This window comes from Limulus polyphemus, unplaced genomic scaffold, assembly GCF_000517525.1.
Source record: "Limulus polyphemus unplaced genomic scaffold, Limulus_polyphemus-2.1.2 Scaffold734, whole genome shotgun sequence".
Classification (NCBI taxonomy): Eukaryota; Metazoa; Arthropoda; class Merostomata; order Xiphosura; family Limulidae; genus Limulus; species Limulus polyphemus.
The window spans coordinates 177,916-195,670 of record NW_013666344.1 but is presented as its reverse complement, the minus strand read 5'-3'; the positions used below and the strand labels follow the sequence as shown (position 1 = coordinate 195,670).

Genomic DNA, 17,755 nt, shown 5'->3' with positions numbered 1-17,755 from the left:
TGTAAAATACAGTAACATATTGGCTACCACACACACACACACACACACATACACACACACACATATATATATATATATTAATATTATTTTCAAATAATTACTTAAATGTCAGTTGTTTGTTTTTTTCAAACATAGAACAGTAAATAAAAAATATTTGGAAAACAATGACCTCTACTACTTACGATGCCACGAAGTCCTCGTTTGCACTCGTGAACCACACTTGCTAAGCCTTGTCCAAATTCACATGTGGAGATTGAAAAATAATAATTTTTGTAGACTTTACATAAGCATTTTGCAATAAAATAATAATAATTCACTATACAGATAACCCAAGAATCCAATGTAATTTATCATGCTTCGAAACTAAATTGTACTTGGATCTAAAAAAACAATTTTTATTCACAAAATAGCCTTGATAGTAATAATTCAAACTTTCCAACAATATAAGAGCTTTTCTCATGTAAACAACTTAAGAAGAGTGACAGAATTATGTAGAAGAAATGTATAGCTTTCAATTGGTTATAAAGTTACCGGTATATAAAAGCAGGTGTAGCTAAACAATTCTCAAATGATGAAGTGGTGGACGGAGCCAATATGGTGGATTCACTAAATATCATGACATCTAAGCAAATAGAAAAGGTAGAAGGTTCTTATTATATATTGTAGCTTGCCAATAAAGGAAATTTGAGTTTCTAATTCATACAAAACTATAGATGTTATAGTGTGGGCATCATAAAATGCAATCTGACCAAACCCAGAAGGCCATGTATCACATGACACACAAAAATTGATATTTAACCTTTTTTTTAATATTTACTTTCAAATTAAGAAACTAACTAATATAACCATTGAATTATAATCTACAATTGATGCCAAACTTATTGACATACATCTATGAATTAGTATGTCTGCCAGTCATTTTATATGTAAAAATTTAACCTTTGTATTATGCAAGCAATTATTAGAATTATAATCTGCATGACAGAAAAAAATGGCTGTAGAATCCAAAGATTAGATCTATTATTTCCAGTAAGAGTATCTGTCTTTCAGTGACAAAAAATTCTGATGATTTTCAAGCATTTTTGGCCTTTTCTGATACAATATATTTTTTTGGTTTATGTTTTAAGAGACACGTTTTCATTAAAAAAATTAAAAACTACAAAATAAAGGAATTTTCATACATTTTGTGTTATGGCCGGATTCAAGTTATGTTAAATGCTTGCCTGATGAATAGGGCTAGATACACAGTAATAATTGGACAATCATGAGGCGATATTCTGAAAACTATTAGTGGTCTGTTAGCGAAGGGTGTATTAATTGCTATGGCAACAAGTTTGCAATTTGGTATTTTGAGTAGGAAAGAACACTATTTTAAAGAAGAACAAAATAATAGATTACACTGGCAGTCATGCATAGATCTTCTTACATTATCTATTTTGATTATTAACTTTTTCAGTATGTACTCTGTCCCAGGGCCAACCTCATAACCATTTTGTGTTTATTATAGTTTCATGCTATAACTTTCAATACAGTAAGTATTACTTCACCAAATTTTGCATATTTGCTTTCATATGCAAAATATCAGATTATTTGATTAAGTTTTAAGATTTTTTAAGTAATGTTTTTCTCATGCATTTTTTCTTTCAAATGTTGACTATTCATATACATTTATCTGTTATTTTCACTATTGTATCTTCGTATGGGTCTGGTCAATTTGACTGATCCTGTAATCATGATAAAAATTAGGAAATAGATATATATTGTGCTTTTTTTTTTCATTCTAGAATGACTACAAATTATAACATGAAAACACAAATGTTTAGTCTAAATAGCTTAAATCTCATAACATTATACAACTATATATATATATTTATTATTATTATTTATTTTTTTTACCTTTCAGCCATGCCTGACTAACATTACAGAAGTTGCAATGACGAGGTGCACACTTCACCTTATGTCTTGAACTGGTCTACTTTGTTTCTAATACTCCTAACATTACAAATCTAAACTCATTCTTGAATCTACTATGTTTATCTTTAAATCTGATAGACTTATCTTTGAAACTGTTATTTAAATTGTTTGGCTCTATATCTTTTTGTTTTACCCAAACATTTCACTGGACTAGTTAGCCTATCAAAAAATCTATTCCAATTACCCAAGCTACCTCATCACCATGAAAGTTAAGTTTACACAAACTTTAATGAATATATTTAGTGCTTCACCAAATATCCTATACATAAAACCTCCCATACTTAAGTGTAATCCATCTCTAGAATATAATCTTTACTTTAAGCATTGAACCTCGCTAATGAGTTCATTCCCTTACTGGCCTGGAGGGGGGGGGGGATACTAATAGAAGATACACATCTGTTTCTATTCATAAACATCTACCATAGTGTTCAGTGCTTTTTAAGAAGCACTTTCAATTTACAAATTTCGACATCATTCCCTCATACATGCACTATAAAACATAATATTCCAGCACTGTTACATACACACACTGCAGTATTCCATACTTCAATATCTAGCATGCCAATTCTATTCCTAGACTTTCTATGCTCTCCACAACAAGTTATTCTATTGGTATACATGATAAGAGATTCTCTAATAGTAAATCTCTTGATTATTTCCTTCCTCATTACAAGCAGCCAAAGGTTCGAGTCTAATCGAGACTTGTACCTGAATGCTAAATGAACATGCTTCTATAACCCTAACTTTCTAATAACTGTAAGACACCTACAATTTTCAATTTCAACAGACTACTCCCCCAAAAAAAACAACCTTTATCCTGACTTATTATTTCTTCATGCCATCTGTATTTTCCCTATTAATAGATCAATCTTCTTCAACCCTTTTCATCCAATAACAAACATTCAGTTCAATAGCAGGTCACTGAAGTGCTTTAAAAATCTGAATCAAGTCAATCTTTAAGTCTTTCTTAATATCTCAAATTCCTTATACTAATTATAATTTTAATAACCTGTCTCCCACTCTTTCCAGCAATCTCATAGTAAATGGATCGAAACTGTAAACAGTATTCAGATATGGGATAGTCTTATATAAGGTAACACACATCTTCTGAAGTCCATTATTTCTATAAAATTATCCCAGAAATCAAATTCTATTTTCTCTTTTCATCACAACTAAAGGTTTCAAGTTCCTGTCCACAATCACATTTTATAAAAAAATCTTTTCCACAATACCAACTGATACTCTTTGAATTTACTCCTTTCTAAATTTCCATATCCTATTAGTCTTACTAGACTTCTCAATGCTAAAACTGATTCACTAAGACTTAGTAGTTCTTTTTGAATATGACCCTATAACCCTACATGGAACAGTATCAATTCTTCTCACAATCTCAATATAATCACCAAATTTGGAAATACTGTAAAAGAAGTTAATCAAATTCTTGAAATAAATAATGAGCAACAAAAATCCCCAAAACGACCTCTAAGGAACACCACTAATAAAAAAAAACGTTTGTTTATTACCACTCTTTCTTTCAATAAGCCAACTTCGATCAATTTCTGAAATTCAAGATAATAACACAGACTGTGACATCATCATTCAATAAGAGCAGATACCCTAATAACTTTATTCAGTTGGTTAATAATGTTTTTAATGCAAAGTATTTAAATTATTTGTGACAGTAAATTCTAAACTCAAATTTTAGGCCCACAATTCTTCTGATTTACTCACGTTTCATCCCTTCCTTTTTACATATAAGAATTATATTTGCACGATTCTAATAATCAAAAATGTCACTAGTGTCAAGCAATTCTTAAAATATGATAAAACCATCACTACCTCCTTGCTGAGCTCCTACAAGGTTTAAGAATAAAAATGCTGGCACCATCAGAGTAGATTTGAGTTATTAATTAACTTGTTTAATTGATTACCTATAAGCATCAATTGCACTGATCAGTGTTATTTAAAAGAATTCATTAATCAAATTTATGACTAAATCAATTAATATCACAAAAATAATCAATTAATTGAAATTAGTGTTTCTGATCATTACTCTTTTCAATAATTCCAATTATCTAACTGATTAAAATACTGCCAATATGACTTCTGATTATTATTTTAGATTAATTCAAGGTTGTTCAGCTTAAACTAATTGTCATGACTCATGAAAATAATCAGTTACTCAAAATTAGTATTTTTGATTATTACTGTCTTTGATTATTTCAACTATTCAAGTTTCATGTAATAATAATATATCAGTTGAATGTAATTGATTAATGAGCCCAAATTAACTAATTATTAATTTCCACTAGTTGCCCAGCTCTATCAGAAGGCTCCATACATTCACATTCTATAGATTGCAGTGTCAGCAAAAATTGTCAGACCTCAGAATTAGCACAAAATGTAAGCTTAGTGTTTCTTAGTTTTACATGTGATCAGAGATTGAACTGTGGGTGAGCAGAAGGAGAATGCATTCCTATTGTCAAGATGAATAATATTTTATGTTCTCTTGTTAACAAAATTCTTTCTATTAGGGAATGTTTTGAGAGTGAGACTTCACTGACTGCCTTAGCCTCAATAGAAGCAATTCTGTACAGCTATAGTCAAATTTATTCTCTCAGAGGCAAATATCTCAATCAATCATTGGAAAAATTGGATTTTAGTGCGCTTTTAACTCTGTCAGCAAAGGCATGGTCCCTGGGACTGACCTCGTAACCATTTTGTGATTGTTATAGTTTTCATGATATAACTTTTAAATTAGTAAGCATATGTTCACAAATTTGGCAGATTATCAGTAAACAATACAAGGCTTTCATATGCAAGTTATCAGATTTTTTTATTAAGTCTTAAGGCTTGTTAAGCAATGTTTTTCTCATGCCTTTTTTCTTTTCACATCTTGCCTATCTATCATGCAAAGTAATTTTCATTTTAAGATTAAAAATACTTTTATTCATCAGAAAATTTTCAAATTTCACATTCAAAATCTTCATGACATTCAGATAATTATCAAATGTTTCTTAAGTAAAAACTAAATTTCATCTGTTATTTTCACTAACGATTCTCTGGTTGATCTCGTAATCACCATAAAAAAAATTAGAAAATAAATATAATTTATGCCTTTTTCATTTCAGAATCACTAGAAATAATAACACAAAAACACAAACGTTTAGACTAAATAGCTTAGATCTCACAACATTATACATTTATATATATTCATTATATTGACCTTTCAGCCATGCTTGGCTAACATTAATAACACAGAAGTTACAATGATGTGGCATACATGCACTCATGTTACTGTATCCAAAAATATAAAACTGGGCTTTACATAGTGACTTGTCTTGGCTGTGTTTTACTGAACTATTATTTTGTAAGATACAGTCACATTTCAATTATTATACATAATATATGTATATGCATTAATTCTATTTATAAATAAGTTCTTATAATTATTTTTTTAAAAATATACAACAGTAAATAAAGAAGTAAAGCAAACAATTATCTCTTCTAGTTATGACCTTTGTGCTCGTTTGCTGCTTGTCGTAGGTTGTTAAGCCTTATAAAATTTCGCACATGGAGGATGTAAAACAAAATATTTTTTTTTAGATTTTATATATACATTTGAAATAACCTAAAAATCATAAATTAATATATCAGCACCATATAATTCCACCATAATTTATCAAGCTTAGTAATTAAGCTGTATTTGGGTCTAAAAAATATGAAATTTCGAGCAGACTAAAGACTCATCTTACCAGCTTGAAGATTCATATCGAAAGAATGAGGTGACATCGTAATACTTAAAAGTGGCTGAGAAAGCCACTAGGAAGACATTCTGAGCTTCTAATTGGTTATTCACATGTCATATACAGAAGTAAGTGTATATAAGGGAGCTATTCCAAAAATGCAAAGAGGTGAGTAGGGCTACTGTGTTTGATTCAGAACATGAACAATATCTTGGCAAATAGAAAAGATAGGAGGTTCTTATTTTATATTCCAACTTGTTAATATTGGTAATTTGGTTTCCTAATTCATACGAAACTATAGACTTTGTAATTTGACACCACAAACATCTAATTTGAATCAGTGCTGCATTCAACATACCACGTAACACACAAAAATCAATGTTTAGGTTGTGTTTTTTAATTTCTTACTTTTAAATTAAGAAATAATCTCTAATATTAACATTTGAATTATAAGTTACAGTTGATACCAAACTTTTTGACATAAATTTATAAAATAGTAGTTCAATCAAATTTTGAATGCGAGTCAACAAATGTGATGACATGGCCTTTGCCCATGACCCATGTGGAAAGGGTTAAGTTAACATTTTAAAACACTAAAAAATGTATTTCTGATAGATATTTACCTCTGCTTGCATATTGGTTTCCCAATTTTCTGCTGCCCTTTATATGCTCAATTTTATTTGCTCACTAGCCTTGAAGCTCCCACCTAAATTCACGGTTTCATGTAATATTGCTGCATTGTTGCATGCAAAAAACCCTCCACAAATAGGAGCGCAAAATACCCTCACAGCACAGCTGACTCCATCTATAGTGATTGTTCAATCGTCACTTAGAGATTAGGCAAAAAAAGATGCACCAGAAGTGAAGAGGATGGGTGGGAAGTGTGAAAAAGAGACAAGTATCTATCGGAAATACATTTTCAGTGTTGGAGAAATGTTAATTTCCGATATGATACCTTACCTCTTCTTACATATTAGTTAGAATCCCACATTGAAGTGGTGAAGGGACCATTGCAAAAGTTACCTAGATAAGCCCCCTTCAGAAAATGCCTGAAGAGAACCCATGGAGTGTGACACCCTATACCTTGAAAAAGTATAGAGGCACACCCATGGAAGACCACACTTCTTCTGTACCAAGGTGTACTCTTCACCCTTAGTGAAAATCTGTGTCACCAAGTCAAGAAGAAAACAAGCACAGTCCAGACTCTAAATATGAAATATAGACAGGCCATATGATGCAGTGTGGCTAGGGCATGTCAGACCATACATGTCGGGTCAACTTCTGTCCAAAACCAAAAAGCATCAGGTATTTTTAACTTGGTCCACAGTAGAAGGAGGGTCCCAACTATCTTCACCTCTATACCACAAAGCAGAAGGAAAAAGTAATTTCCATTCTGTAGATCTAGGTAGTGTCCATGTGTGCTGACCCTGCACACATCCAACATCAGGCCACCTGGGAACACAACATCTGGGCAATGGTAGGATAGGGGAAAGATAACATGATGAATCAACTCCTGTCTAAGGTAGGAGGAGAAGAATCTATACCAATCACAAAGAGGACTTATATTGGTTGAACCTGTGCCTATCCAACACCAGACCACCCTGGAACCAACATCCAGGCAGTGGTAAAATGAGGGAAGCCAGTCAGAGAGGTGAGCTGTATGTGGTGGGTCATCATAAGTCCAAAACCAGACAGCATTGGGAATTTTTTGTTCATTCCATGGTAGAAGGGTTGTACACATCATCTACACCAACAGAACAGTACCACCTTACTCTCTTCAGAGTAGAATTGATAACACTCAGGAGGAAGCTTCCATGGTCCACCAGCCCAGTGGCTAGGATCTGGTGAGTGGCAAGAACTCCCATACTCCAATAGAAGAAGGGGTATGAAAGCTCATCGTGGAGCCTGGGGGAACACAACACATTAAAACAGTGCAATGGCTGACCACAAAACCCTATTTTTAAGAGCAGTCCCAGTTTATCCAATTAGGACCAGAGGGATAGGCAACAATCTTGACACCGCTTTACTCATAATACTCCATGAGTAGGAATGGTAAAGATCAGGCCTTGTTTAGCAAATAATATACCATGAGAAAACCTCTAATGATCCTGTAGAACATCCCATCTCATCTGTGAACATTACAGAGCTGAATGGCTGCATGGTGTAGATTTAAATATAAATATACCCTGCCAGAAACCACATGCCACTCAGCAGGATCCTGGGATGTAGAATATGGCCCCTGTAAAGGGAAGAGAGAAAGAATACACTAAGGTGTATGTAGAATGGCAACTGGAAGAAGTCGATATCCTGATGAAGAAGAGATGGCTATATGATTAAGATAATGTTCAATTAAAGTATGCGGGGTAGTCCATATGCCAGCCTGTACAATCTCTTCCAATGGATGAGAGAAGTGAGCAGCCAGAGAGATATCTAAAAAGAGCTGAAGTGAATCCAAGTCCAAAGAAATATAAGCTAGACAGATGAGCTGCCATAGCCAATACCCATGAGATTAATGGGTAAAATATCTCGAGTAGAAGAGGAGTTCCAAAGAAAAAAAGACGGTATTGTGAACAACAACAAAAAAAGGCATGCAGGCCAAATAATATCTAACTGCATGGAGGGGACAGAGAAAACAATCAGGAGCAAAATGAGAATAAAGGTGAGAAATGGATGAAACCAAAGGGAGATGGGGTGAACCTGTTGTTTCCCTCACAAGCCACAGACACTTCAGAGAGAAAATCATGATCAAGATACAGAACAATATAAGAATGATGGAGAAGAATATGGGAAGCATCAATGGCTTATACATTAGATCTCCTATGGTCACAGGCAAAAAGAAGTAAGAAATAAATTTAAGCAAAAGATGGTACAATGAATAAGAGGCTAAAAGTTCAAAGGTAGGAAGGGTAAAGGGATGGTTAACATCATTCAGGTCCCAATCACGATGGAAGCAGGATGTGGAGGATGAAAAGGAAGCCTTGGTTGAACAGCTATGTAAAAAATTCAGAAATATGGGGGGGGGGAGAAGGCCAGGAAGAAGAGAAAGCATGATGCAGAGACCAGCTACAGAATATGTGAGATTTTCATTGATAGACAACAAGGAAAAATGAACAATGAATAGAATGAGAAAGAAGGAAGGCTACATGGCAAGAAGAGGAAGCTGGAGGATGGGATACAGTAATCGGTGCAGGAGAGGCTTGCGATGGACAGGAAACTAGAGAAGAAATGGAAGTGTGTTGACACACAGCCTTCACACAAGATTCCAGAGAATTTAGGACTCTTGCAAAACATACTGGCAAAGGAAAGGAGTCAGATAAAGGTTTTTGGAGATAAGAAGCTGCCAAATGCACTTGAGAAAGTATGGCATTCCTGCCTAATAAGTCCCAACAACAAAACAATCACGTATGGAAAAATATAGCAAAAGAAGATAAACGTGTCAACATAGAAAAAACAAGAAAACGAGTATCTGCAGATAATCCCTCAGGTGAACACTGGATAGCCTAAGAAAGAAGGTGGTTAGAAGAGAGATATTGTAATAGAGTAGTACATGTGAGCATGAAGATGGGAGAATTGGGCAGGGGAAAGATGATGAGAAGATAAGGGATCTCACCCCACGCTTTAATAAGCAACTCCAAGTTCTGAGAGTCAAGAAAGGGAAACTCAGCCCAATGATAGGCCACAGCATGTACGTCCGCCAAGTGAGGAGGATGAGGCATGCTGGCACCAGCACAAAGATGAGAGAGAAATTGATCACCATGGACCTGGATATCAGGAGAAAGAGGGAAAACAAAATAATCAGTAGCAGGGCCATAATGCAACAAAGAAAGGGAAAAACCATAAGACTAGGATAAAGTGACAAAAGGTAACTAATCTGAAAAACCATGTCCATGAAGGACAAGGTAGGTCGAAGTAGATCAAAGGCAATGGATTGGAAAAGTGTAGTAAAAGCAGGTAGAGGAAAAAGGTTGTCAAAATCCTTGTCTTTGTGAATCAGATCCACAAGTAAAGGAATATCTGTACCTGAGTCAAATGACGGATCAGGCCACATGTAGGACTCCATCTCTTGATGCACTATCGCCGATACCTTCTTGGCAGACAAAGAGGAGCCTGATGCCATAGTTGTTGTCTGTCCAGCATGAATATAATCTTGTGAATCAACACAAGACATACTCGTAGTAGCATGAACCTATGATTACATAATGTGGAAAAGAAAAAAAAGCAATCAAACTAATCCTTCCAAAGACAAAAAAAAAAATGTCAGAAACTACTGTGTAAACCTTTGGCACAAGCAAAAAAATACACACATAAACTTGCATATGTCAAATTAAGAAGTGAGGATTGAACAATCAGTAAAAAGGGAGTCAGCTGTGCTAGGAGGATGTATTGCACTCTTACTGGTGAAGGGTTGTCACATGCTTATTTGCATGTTACAGCACAGCAATGGCACGTAGAAACATGAACTTAGGTGGGAGACTCAAGGCTAGTGGCAAGCAAACAACATTTTGCACATAGAGGGCAGCACAAACTCAGGAAAAGATAATGTGTTAGCAGAGATAAGTATTATATCGGAATTGATGTTTTAAGGTACATTATAATCAAACATTAACTTTGATGAAATTATTGACAGATCAATAAGGTAATCAATTCAGTTTATTTATGTACATATATGAGTACAAGTATATTTTACACTTCTTGCATTACACTTATGCAGTTCTACTTCTTAACTATTTAAAGTAATTACAATTCAAGCACTTTGTGATGTTACAAAATATTTGCATCAACCATCCACCATGACAACACTACACCATAGCCCAAATACTGAGCTAGGTACGTAATAATTTCTCAATGTTAAGGTTAGGCAGGCCTGACAGTTGGACAACAATGCACCAGTGCCAATGTAGAACATCAGATGAATGACAAATTGTGTAACCTAAGAGGAATGCAACATAAATTTTGTAATACTTACATCTAATCCTACAAATATTGCAAAAACTACTCGTAAATTGTAGTTACCTACATCATGTGCTTGTGAAGTCAGATCAGATCTTGTTCTAAACGTGTTAAGTGTTGATCTTGTTCTAAATCTGAGTTTTTCTTGTCCTTGTTCTTTTTTCCACTCTTTGTCTACAGCATTCTCTTTACGCATTTCTGATTGAAGCATTTCACTGGAAAAGACAAAAAAATATATAAAACAACAACATTATCATATCTAATACAGCCTATACTTATATACACCAACAACAAAACACTCAATGACAAGGTAAGTCCAATAATATAGATACAAGGTTAGCTAGAAAGAGGTGCAGTGCTGGGATTGGTCAATGGGGTGTGACATCACTAGACAACATTTACTAGTGGTAATTTTGTTTCAGTTATACCTTTAAACATTTATTATTCAATAGCTCTCAACTGTAGACTTTAAGGTACAAAAGAGGATTTACAATTTTCAAATAATTTATTATGTGAGAAATAATCATTAACTGCATCAGTTATCATAATAATAGTATTAAATTTAATGCCATACTGATATTTAAAGTCGTTTATATGGGACATGCTATAACAGAAATAATGTAAATAATGTCAAAATCTTAGAAAAATTTTATGATACTAATATCAAACACTTATTTTGATATGAATGTGGATAACTGTTCAAGTTCCTGAGTTGAGAGATCTAAGTAAGTTCAACTGTTAGTATAATTAAAATTTGAAATATGTACAAACATAATAGAAACTGAAAAACAGATCTATTCTCTGAACACATGAGTGAAAGCAAAGGAGAATGGGTTATAATATGCCAACCACACTACATTTGCTATATTCTGTACCAATGATGGTTTTCACCTCATACCAGGGCTCATCACACTGACTAGGACACAACAGACATAGTTGTGGTCTATGTACTATATACATTACCAGTTTTCATGAACAATGGCTGTTACAGTGTGAACAAAATCAAGCAAGTGAACTGTTATTATTAACAGTTTTATTCAAATCACTTACAAGTCAGTAAGAATTAATAACACAGCATTATTTATTTACTTCTTAATTTCAACATACATTGATTACTTATATTTATTAACATTAATTTTAATCAACTATACTATCATTCACAAGAATTGGCAAACCAGCAAGCTAGTCTTCTTGTTCCCAGAGCCATGAGTGAGAGTAAAAGAGAATATGTCAACCACACTACATTTGTCATATCTTGTACCAATGAGGCCTTTTGCCCACTATCACGGCTCATCAGATTGGCTTAAATACAAAGACACAGCAGTGGTCTGAGTACCACTTAAAGATCTAATATATTTAAGAATGGATTTACAAAATGTTGGGAGTGCACAAAATGTCTTGGTAGTAACCAAAGGCTTGTACATCAAGCATGTATGCAACATGGTTATCAGTAGGAAAATTATGTAACTAATCAGATTGCCTACAGGCCACTGATTAAATGCCACTACTATAATTTATTTGTTGAATCTTGCACAAAGTTACTCAGGGTTATCTGCATTAGCCATCCCAAATTTTGAAGTGGCAGACTAGATTGAAAGCCACTAGCCAACACAACCCACCACCAACTCTTGAATACTCAAATCAAATAGTGGCATTTGATCATTATTCTTCTAAATAATTATTGGCCCCAAAGTGGGGAACACGATCTTTTTTATTTTGCTTTTATCTTATTTACCTGGTGCATACAACAGATCATGTTATAATATTTCTAGATTGATTTTTAGAGTATGCTAAATTTTTTATGTTAGGTAGGTAATCATCATATAGGAGGAACCATGTTTGAAAACAAGCACATTATGATGACATATGCACAATGATTTGGTAGGCAAACTTTTCATTGAACAATGGCAAACTCCTCAGTGACTATGAAAAAAAACAGCCATGCAATTCATTGTCAAAGATTCTTAAACTATAAAGTGTGCGTGAACAGACCTCAGAAGCAAAATACTGCTATGTTGATTAAATTAAACATAATAATGGACAGGCTATATCACCAGACCAATTTGTTTCAAATAGAGGATGGACAGATGACCCATGCCACTGGCCTTATTTAGGATTCAGTTTCAACACCAAAGAAACAATAAAGGCATATAATAAATCACTGAAGGCATACATGTATGCATACATTCCTTGCTTGTATTAAAGTATATATATGTGAAGATTATTTCTTATAGCTCACACAGCAGCTATTGGGTTACTGTAGATTACAATGACATTAATAGTTAAGTGCAGATGGATATCCACACTTAGCTATCACTGTATAATTAGACTATTCAATACTTATATGTGGAAACACATTCTGCTAATATAACAGTAAAGTGACAATCAGTGGTATGTAGGCATAATGAAGCGGTATATTTTTGAGGAATATACTATATGTTTTGACAGAACACTGCTCTGATACCTGAATAAACATGTAGTATGTTCCCTAAAAACAAACCACTTCATTATGCTTATAAATTGTTGGCTGTCAATCTACTATTAGACTATTCCATGCATATGTAGGCCTATGCAGAACTCCACCAGTTTCTTTTAAATAATGTAATGCCTAAATGTTAATGCTCATACTTTTATCAATCTTAAAGCACAAATCATTATTTCCCTTTTTGAGTTTTAGTCCTTCACTTGGAGCTCTTCAGAATCTTAAAGAGCAAGATATTAAGGTAAAATCACCTAGCAATATTATTTATGTCAAACATTATGTTAGAATTTACTTGTTAGAACACTCAAACAATCAGCGTTTTGAGTGTTTTAATTATATGTACACAAGTACTTGAAATTTTAACTTTTTAATATTACATCATGCTCCTTAGAGCCTATGATTCCGATAGATTTACTTGTATGTAGTTTAATAAAACATATATAGTTAACTAAAACATAGTCACTATCAGAATGTATATTTATAAAATCAAATACACGCATTCTTAAACACAGACCATGATAACATTTTTCATTACTATTGTGGTCTATAATAAGCTACACTTTATGTAATGTTGTAATACTGTAATACCTGTTAAACTAGTGGTACAGTGGCAGCTGTACTAGTAGTTCCCGACTGGTAGTTTCAAGTCAGTGATGATCTTTCATACATTATTAACAACACTTTGTCATTTGATGCATTATTACAAAATATTGTATCTGAAAAATAAAATCTTTTTGTAAAACTTGACACTTCAGTTCTCTCAGCATAAAAAGTTGTTACAATTTCAAACTTGACTTCATGTTCTGTTTAGTAACACTGTATTAGCTGAATAAAACATTAGACAGTAGGTTTAAATTTATAAATACTTATAATCTATATAATGACTGTACACCTTAATCATCTAGCACTTAATAAGATTTTGCCTGTTGTACATTTATTTTTATTTCTTAAATAAATGTTGGTATAAAACTAATACAAACACTCATGTTATGTCACTGTATTTTATTTCAATGCATAGTTCAGTAGCATACTGTTGTTATATAATTGATATATAATTAATTTTTTGTTCACTTTTTATCTGACTTCATGATATTATTAAATCTATTATAACCACATTTCATCCTCCAACTAAGAAAGATGTGGCAGTTAAATATCTTTTAACTGATATGAAATGTCGACCACAAATGCAACCATCATACTTTGGTTGACAGTTTCCTATTGACTCCTGTGATTCATTTTTTCTTTTGTCGGTGTATTTTTCTAATCTTACTGTCCATGCTACATCTGTTTATACACCCCACAACAATACAAGATTGCACTAGTAGTAAGCAACTTGTAAAAAAAAAAAAAAAAGAAAGAAAAGAGATTTAAGCACTCACAGATACAAACATAAAACATTGTTATGTTCACTAGTTGGTCCTAATCCTTCAATCATGTGACATTGTAACATCATGGCAACTACTCACAAGCTCTAATGTAATATAATTTTACCCAATTTAGCTACTAGTACAGAGTGGTTTGCTAACCCACTAGATTCTCCTGCCAAAATTGATTTTTAAACCTGGAATTAAAATAGCACAAGAACACTTGGAAGATAGTACAAAAATGTCTATTTTCTAAAAAGGAAAAACTTTGGCGCCATTTTTTCCTTTTTAGAAAATAGACATTTCTGTACTATCTTTCAAATGTTCTTGTGCTATTTTAATGCCAGGTTTATTTTTAACTGTTAACTTCCTACTTTCAATTTGTTAACAACATCAAGGCATTATAAGAAAGTCTACATATTGCCCAGAAAGTTCAGGGGTGGTGCCAAAGAGGGGGAGGGGCTTGCATCTTTTCTTTAGGAAAAATCTTTGAGAATTTTTTGGAAATATTAGCTAGAAATGACTAAAATGACTCCTCATTGGTACTTAAGCCTATCTGGGAGCCCCACCCCATATCTTGGCACTATCCATAGTTTTCAAATATAGTATTGAAGGTTAATGCATAATTGACAGGTGTTTTGCAGACTAGGAAATTTTTCTAGCCCAACATTCATCTATCCTAGAATTTCAAGGTACATTTTTCTTATATCTGCATTATTTCCTTATGGCAAAAATAGTAATTAGACATAAGACATGATTCGTGACAAGGTACATGAAATATCTTTCACTACACTCTGCATATAGTACTCTATTTACACGATGTGGCACTGGCAAAAAAAAAACATTACATATAAACAAAATTGGTAATAAAAAATCTGTTCCATTATTTTCACACAAAGATATTTCTGCATACAAACTGGTAATGCCAAAAGACTTGATATAAAATGACATCAGATCTAAAGAGCTGTTTTGTTTGTGAGGATAATCCATACTACAGATTTAATCCTAGAATGGCAGCATGAGGTCACAATAAGTTATAACCCCATACCACTTAGTGTTCATGACTGAAAATTTAATGCTGGCATTCCAAGGTTTAAAAAATGGGCCTAGTCTTCTCATGGTTAGGAAAAACTTTTTATCTATTCCTTTGACTTTTCTCAAATGTAAAATATCCTCAAATATCTTAATTTCTGAATATCAATGGGGGTTTCCAGTTCATCAAATTTTGGACTATTTTTCCTGTTTCTTGTAATTCAATTCTTTTGATCAAGTGAACAAATATTCAGTTTGAATGTATCTAATGCATGTGTAAACCTTTTTTTTCCCAAAATTCTAGTACTATGGGCTTGCTGATGGTTTTCCATTCAGTTCAAATATAAACCAAACTTGAATGCTCTGAATGAAGCTTAATCAGAATGTATCATATGCTTAGGTAAAGGTAGTGACTTGAGTAAAACTTCAAGTAAGGAAAATTTAGAAAAGCTTACAGATTACAATAAAAATGCACTTTGTTCAGTAAAACAAAATGTACTACATTATGTGATAGCATAGTCTTTGTCAGTGCAATATCCTGGATCTGTATTTCATAGGAAGTGTTATAGAGATATAGTACATAGTGAAAAGCTAAAAAAAAAAAAAGAGATTTAATGAAGCTACAATTACAAATAATGTTGTTCCAACAAAGAAAAGATGCCCTCCATCAGAACCAAAATATATAAGCTTGATTCAGATAAGGCTCCAAGAAATGCTGGAAAGAATCCAAAGCTGTATCTTTCAGTGCAAGAAATAGCCTGAAAGTGGTCAGACCCACTGTATAATGAGCAAGAATGTAAGAAAGATATTTATGTACCTCAAAGAAAGCACTCCAATAACAATTACTGTATGTACCTGAATATAATGCACACTTTTTTTTTTCCTACAAATGCTTCCCAAAAAATTGACTGCACATTATATTTGTGCACTTTCCATTTTATTAGGTATTTTACTAAAAGCTACTACTGAAAATCATTAAAGCATCATGAAAGACTTCAAAAAAATGTTGCATATCCCATGCAATGGATGGGACGGATGACAAAATGCTATGGGAATCAGAAGAGAACGAAGCAAAGGTTCAAGAAAGCAAATCCAATGGGAAACAATTCTAGTGATGGTTAAAATTTATGTGAAGATGAATGATTAGCTTAGTGTATTACCACATATAAACTTTTCAATAAATTTTGTAAAACTGACGTAAAAAAAAATTTCAATGAAAGATTTCCAAAGATGTTTAATACATTGATAGTTGTTTACTGTATTTAGAAACTATTGAATACATTTTGTACAACTGATGTGTAAAAAACAAATGTTCTTAAATTTAACCATTCAAAATTGGGTGCACATTATATTCAGCCAAATACAGTACATGCAGAGTGCACTTACTCCACATGATACGAAATGGTTTGACCAGCAAATTTTTCTGAGTTTAGTTTTAATGATCAAGAATTCAGGTACTTTGTGTAATCTAATAAAATTACATTTGAGAAGACTGTAGTATGTATTTCCAGTTGATGTAAAAAAATATATATAATACAAATATGTCAGCAATAATTCAAAATGCTACAGGCATGTTAACAATCCATAGTGTGATATTCATTGTATGCATTAGATTTCTGGATGAAATACATTCTTTTTCTTACACATACCACAAAAATTATGAAATTTACCACTATTTTGAACATTTTGGCATAGTTTTGTACCCTAAAATAAAATCCCCAAAATTATACTAAAAGTAAAACCCAAAATAAAAAATTGCATTAAATATTTCTCAGCTTATAAATTAATAGTAATATTATGTCTTAGTAAATGCAATGATCAGATAAAATCAATGTTGGCAAATAAATCTAGCGTAATGAAGTTCTAGGACATTCTGTGGTACACTATATGATATACCTTACTGTATAGATCAAGCTACACGACCCGTACTAGTAATAGTACAACTACTATTGTACTACACTGCTAGTAGTAGTACTAGCACTTTGCAGGAGTACAGCTACCTGCTGTAGTGTTACTGTTAATTTTTAAATTTGATTTCAACTTAAAATTTAAGGTTAAAAGTTTTTTAGGCATAATTGCTTTCTAAAAGTAATATTATGCTAGAAGCTAGAACATAAAGCCCTAGTATTACGTTGTATACGTATAAAATAGTATGACTTTTTAGTATTTTATATGATACTTACTTGATATTTGGTAAACAGGCTTAA

General features: G+C 32.8%; 1 protein-coding gene across 4 annotated transcripts in view; it reads right to left on the bottom strand.

Moving 5' to 3' along the window:
- The window catches only part of LOC106460244 (phosphatidate cytidylyltransferase, photoreceptor-specific-like), a 103,524-nt gene extending 85,769 nt beyond the window's left edge, over window positions 1-17,755 (bottom strand). For 2 of the 4 annotated variants that reach the window (XM_013919928.2, XM_022386910.1), the window contains exons 1-3: window positions 17,732-17,755; window positions 13,741-13,868; window positions 10,738-10,885 (exon numbers count right to left, since the gene is read on the bottom strand). In XM_013919928.2, coding sequence (XP_013775382.1) covers window positions 10,738-10,881 — 144 coding nt within the window. In that variant the 5' untranslated portion in view covers window positions 10,882-10,885; window positions 13,741-13,868; window positions 17,732-17,755. Of the gene's footprint in view, window positions 1-10,737; window positions 10,886-13,740; window positions 13,869-14,531; window positions 14,551-17,731 lie in introns of those variants that run through there. The other 2 variants (XM_022386909.1, XM_013919929.2) reach the window with 2 other exon arrangements.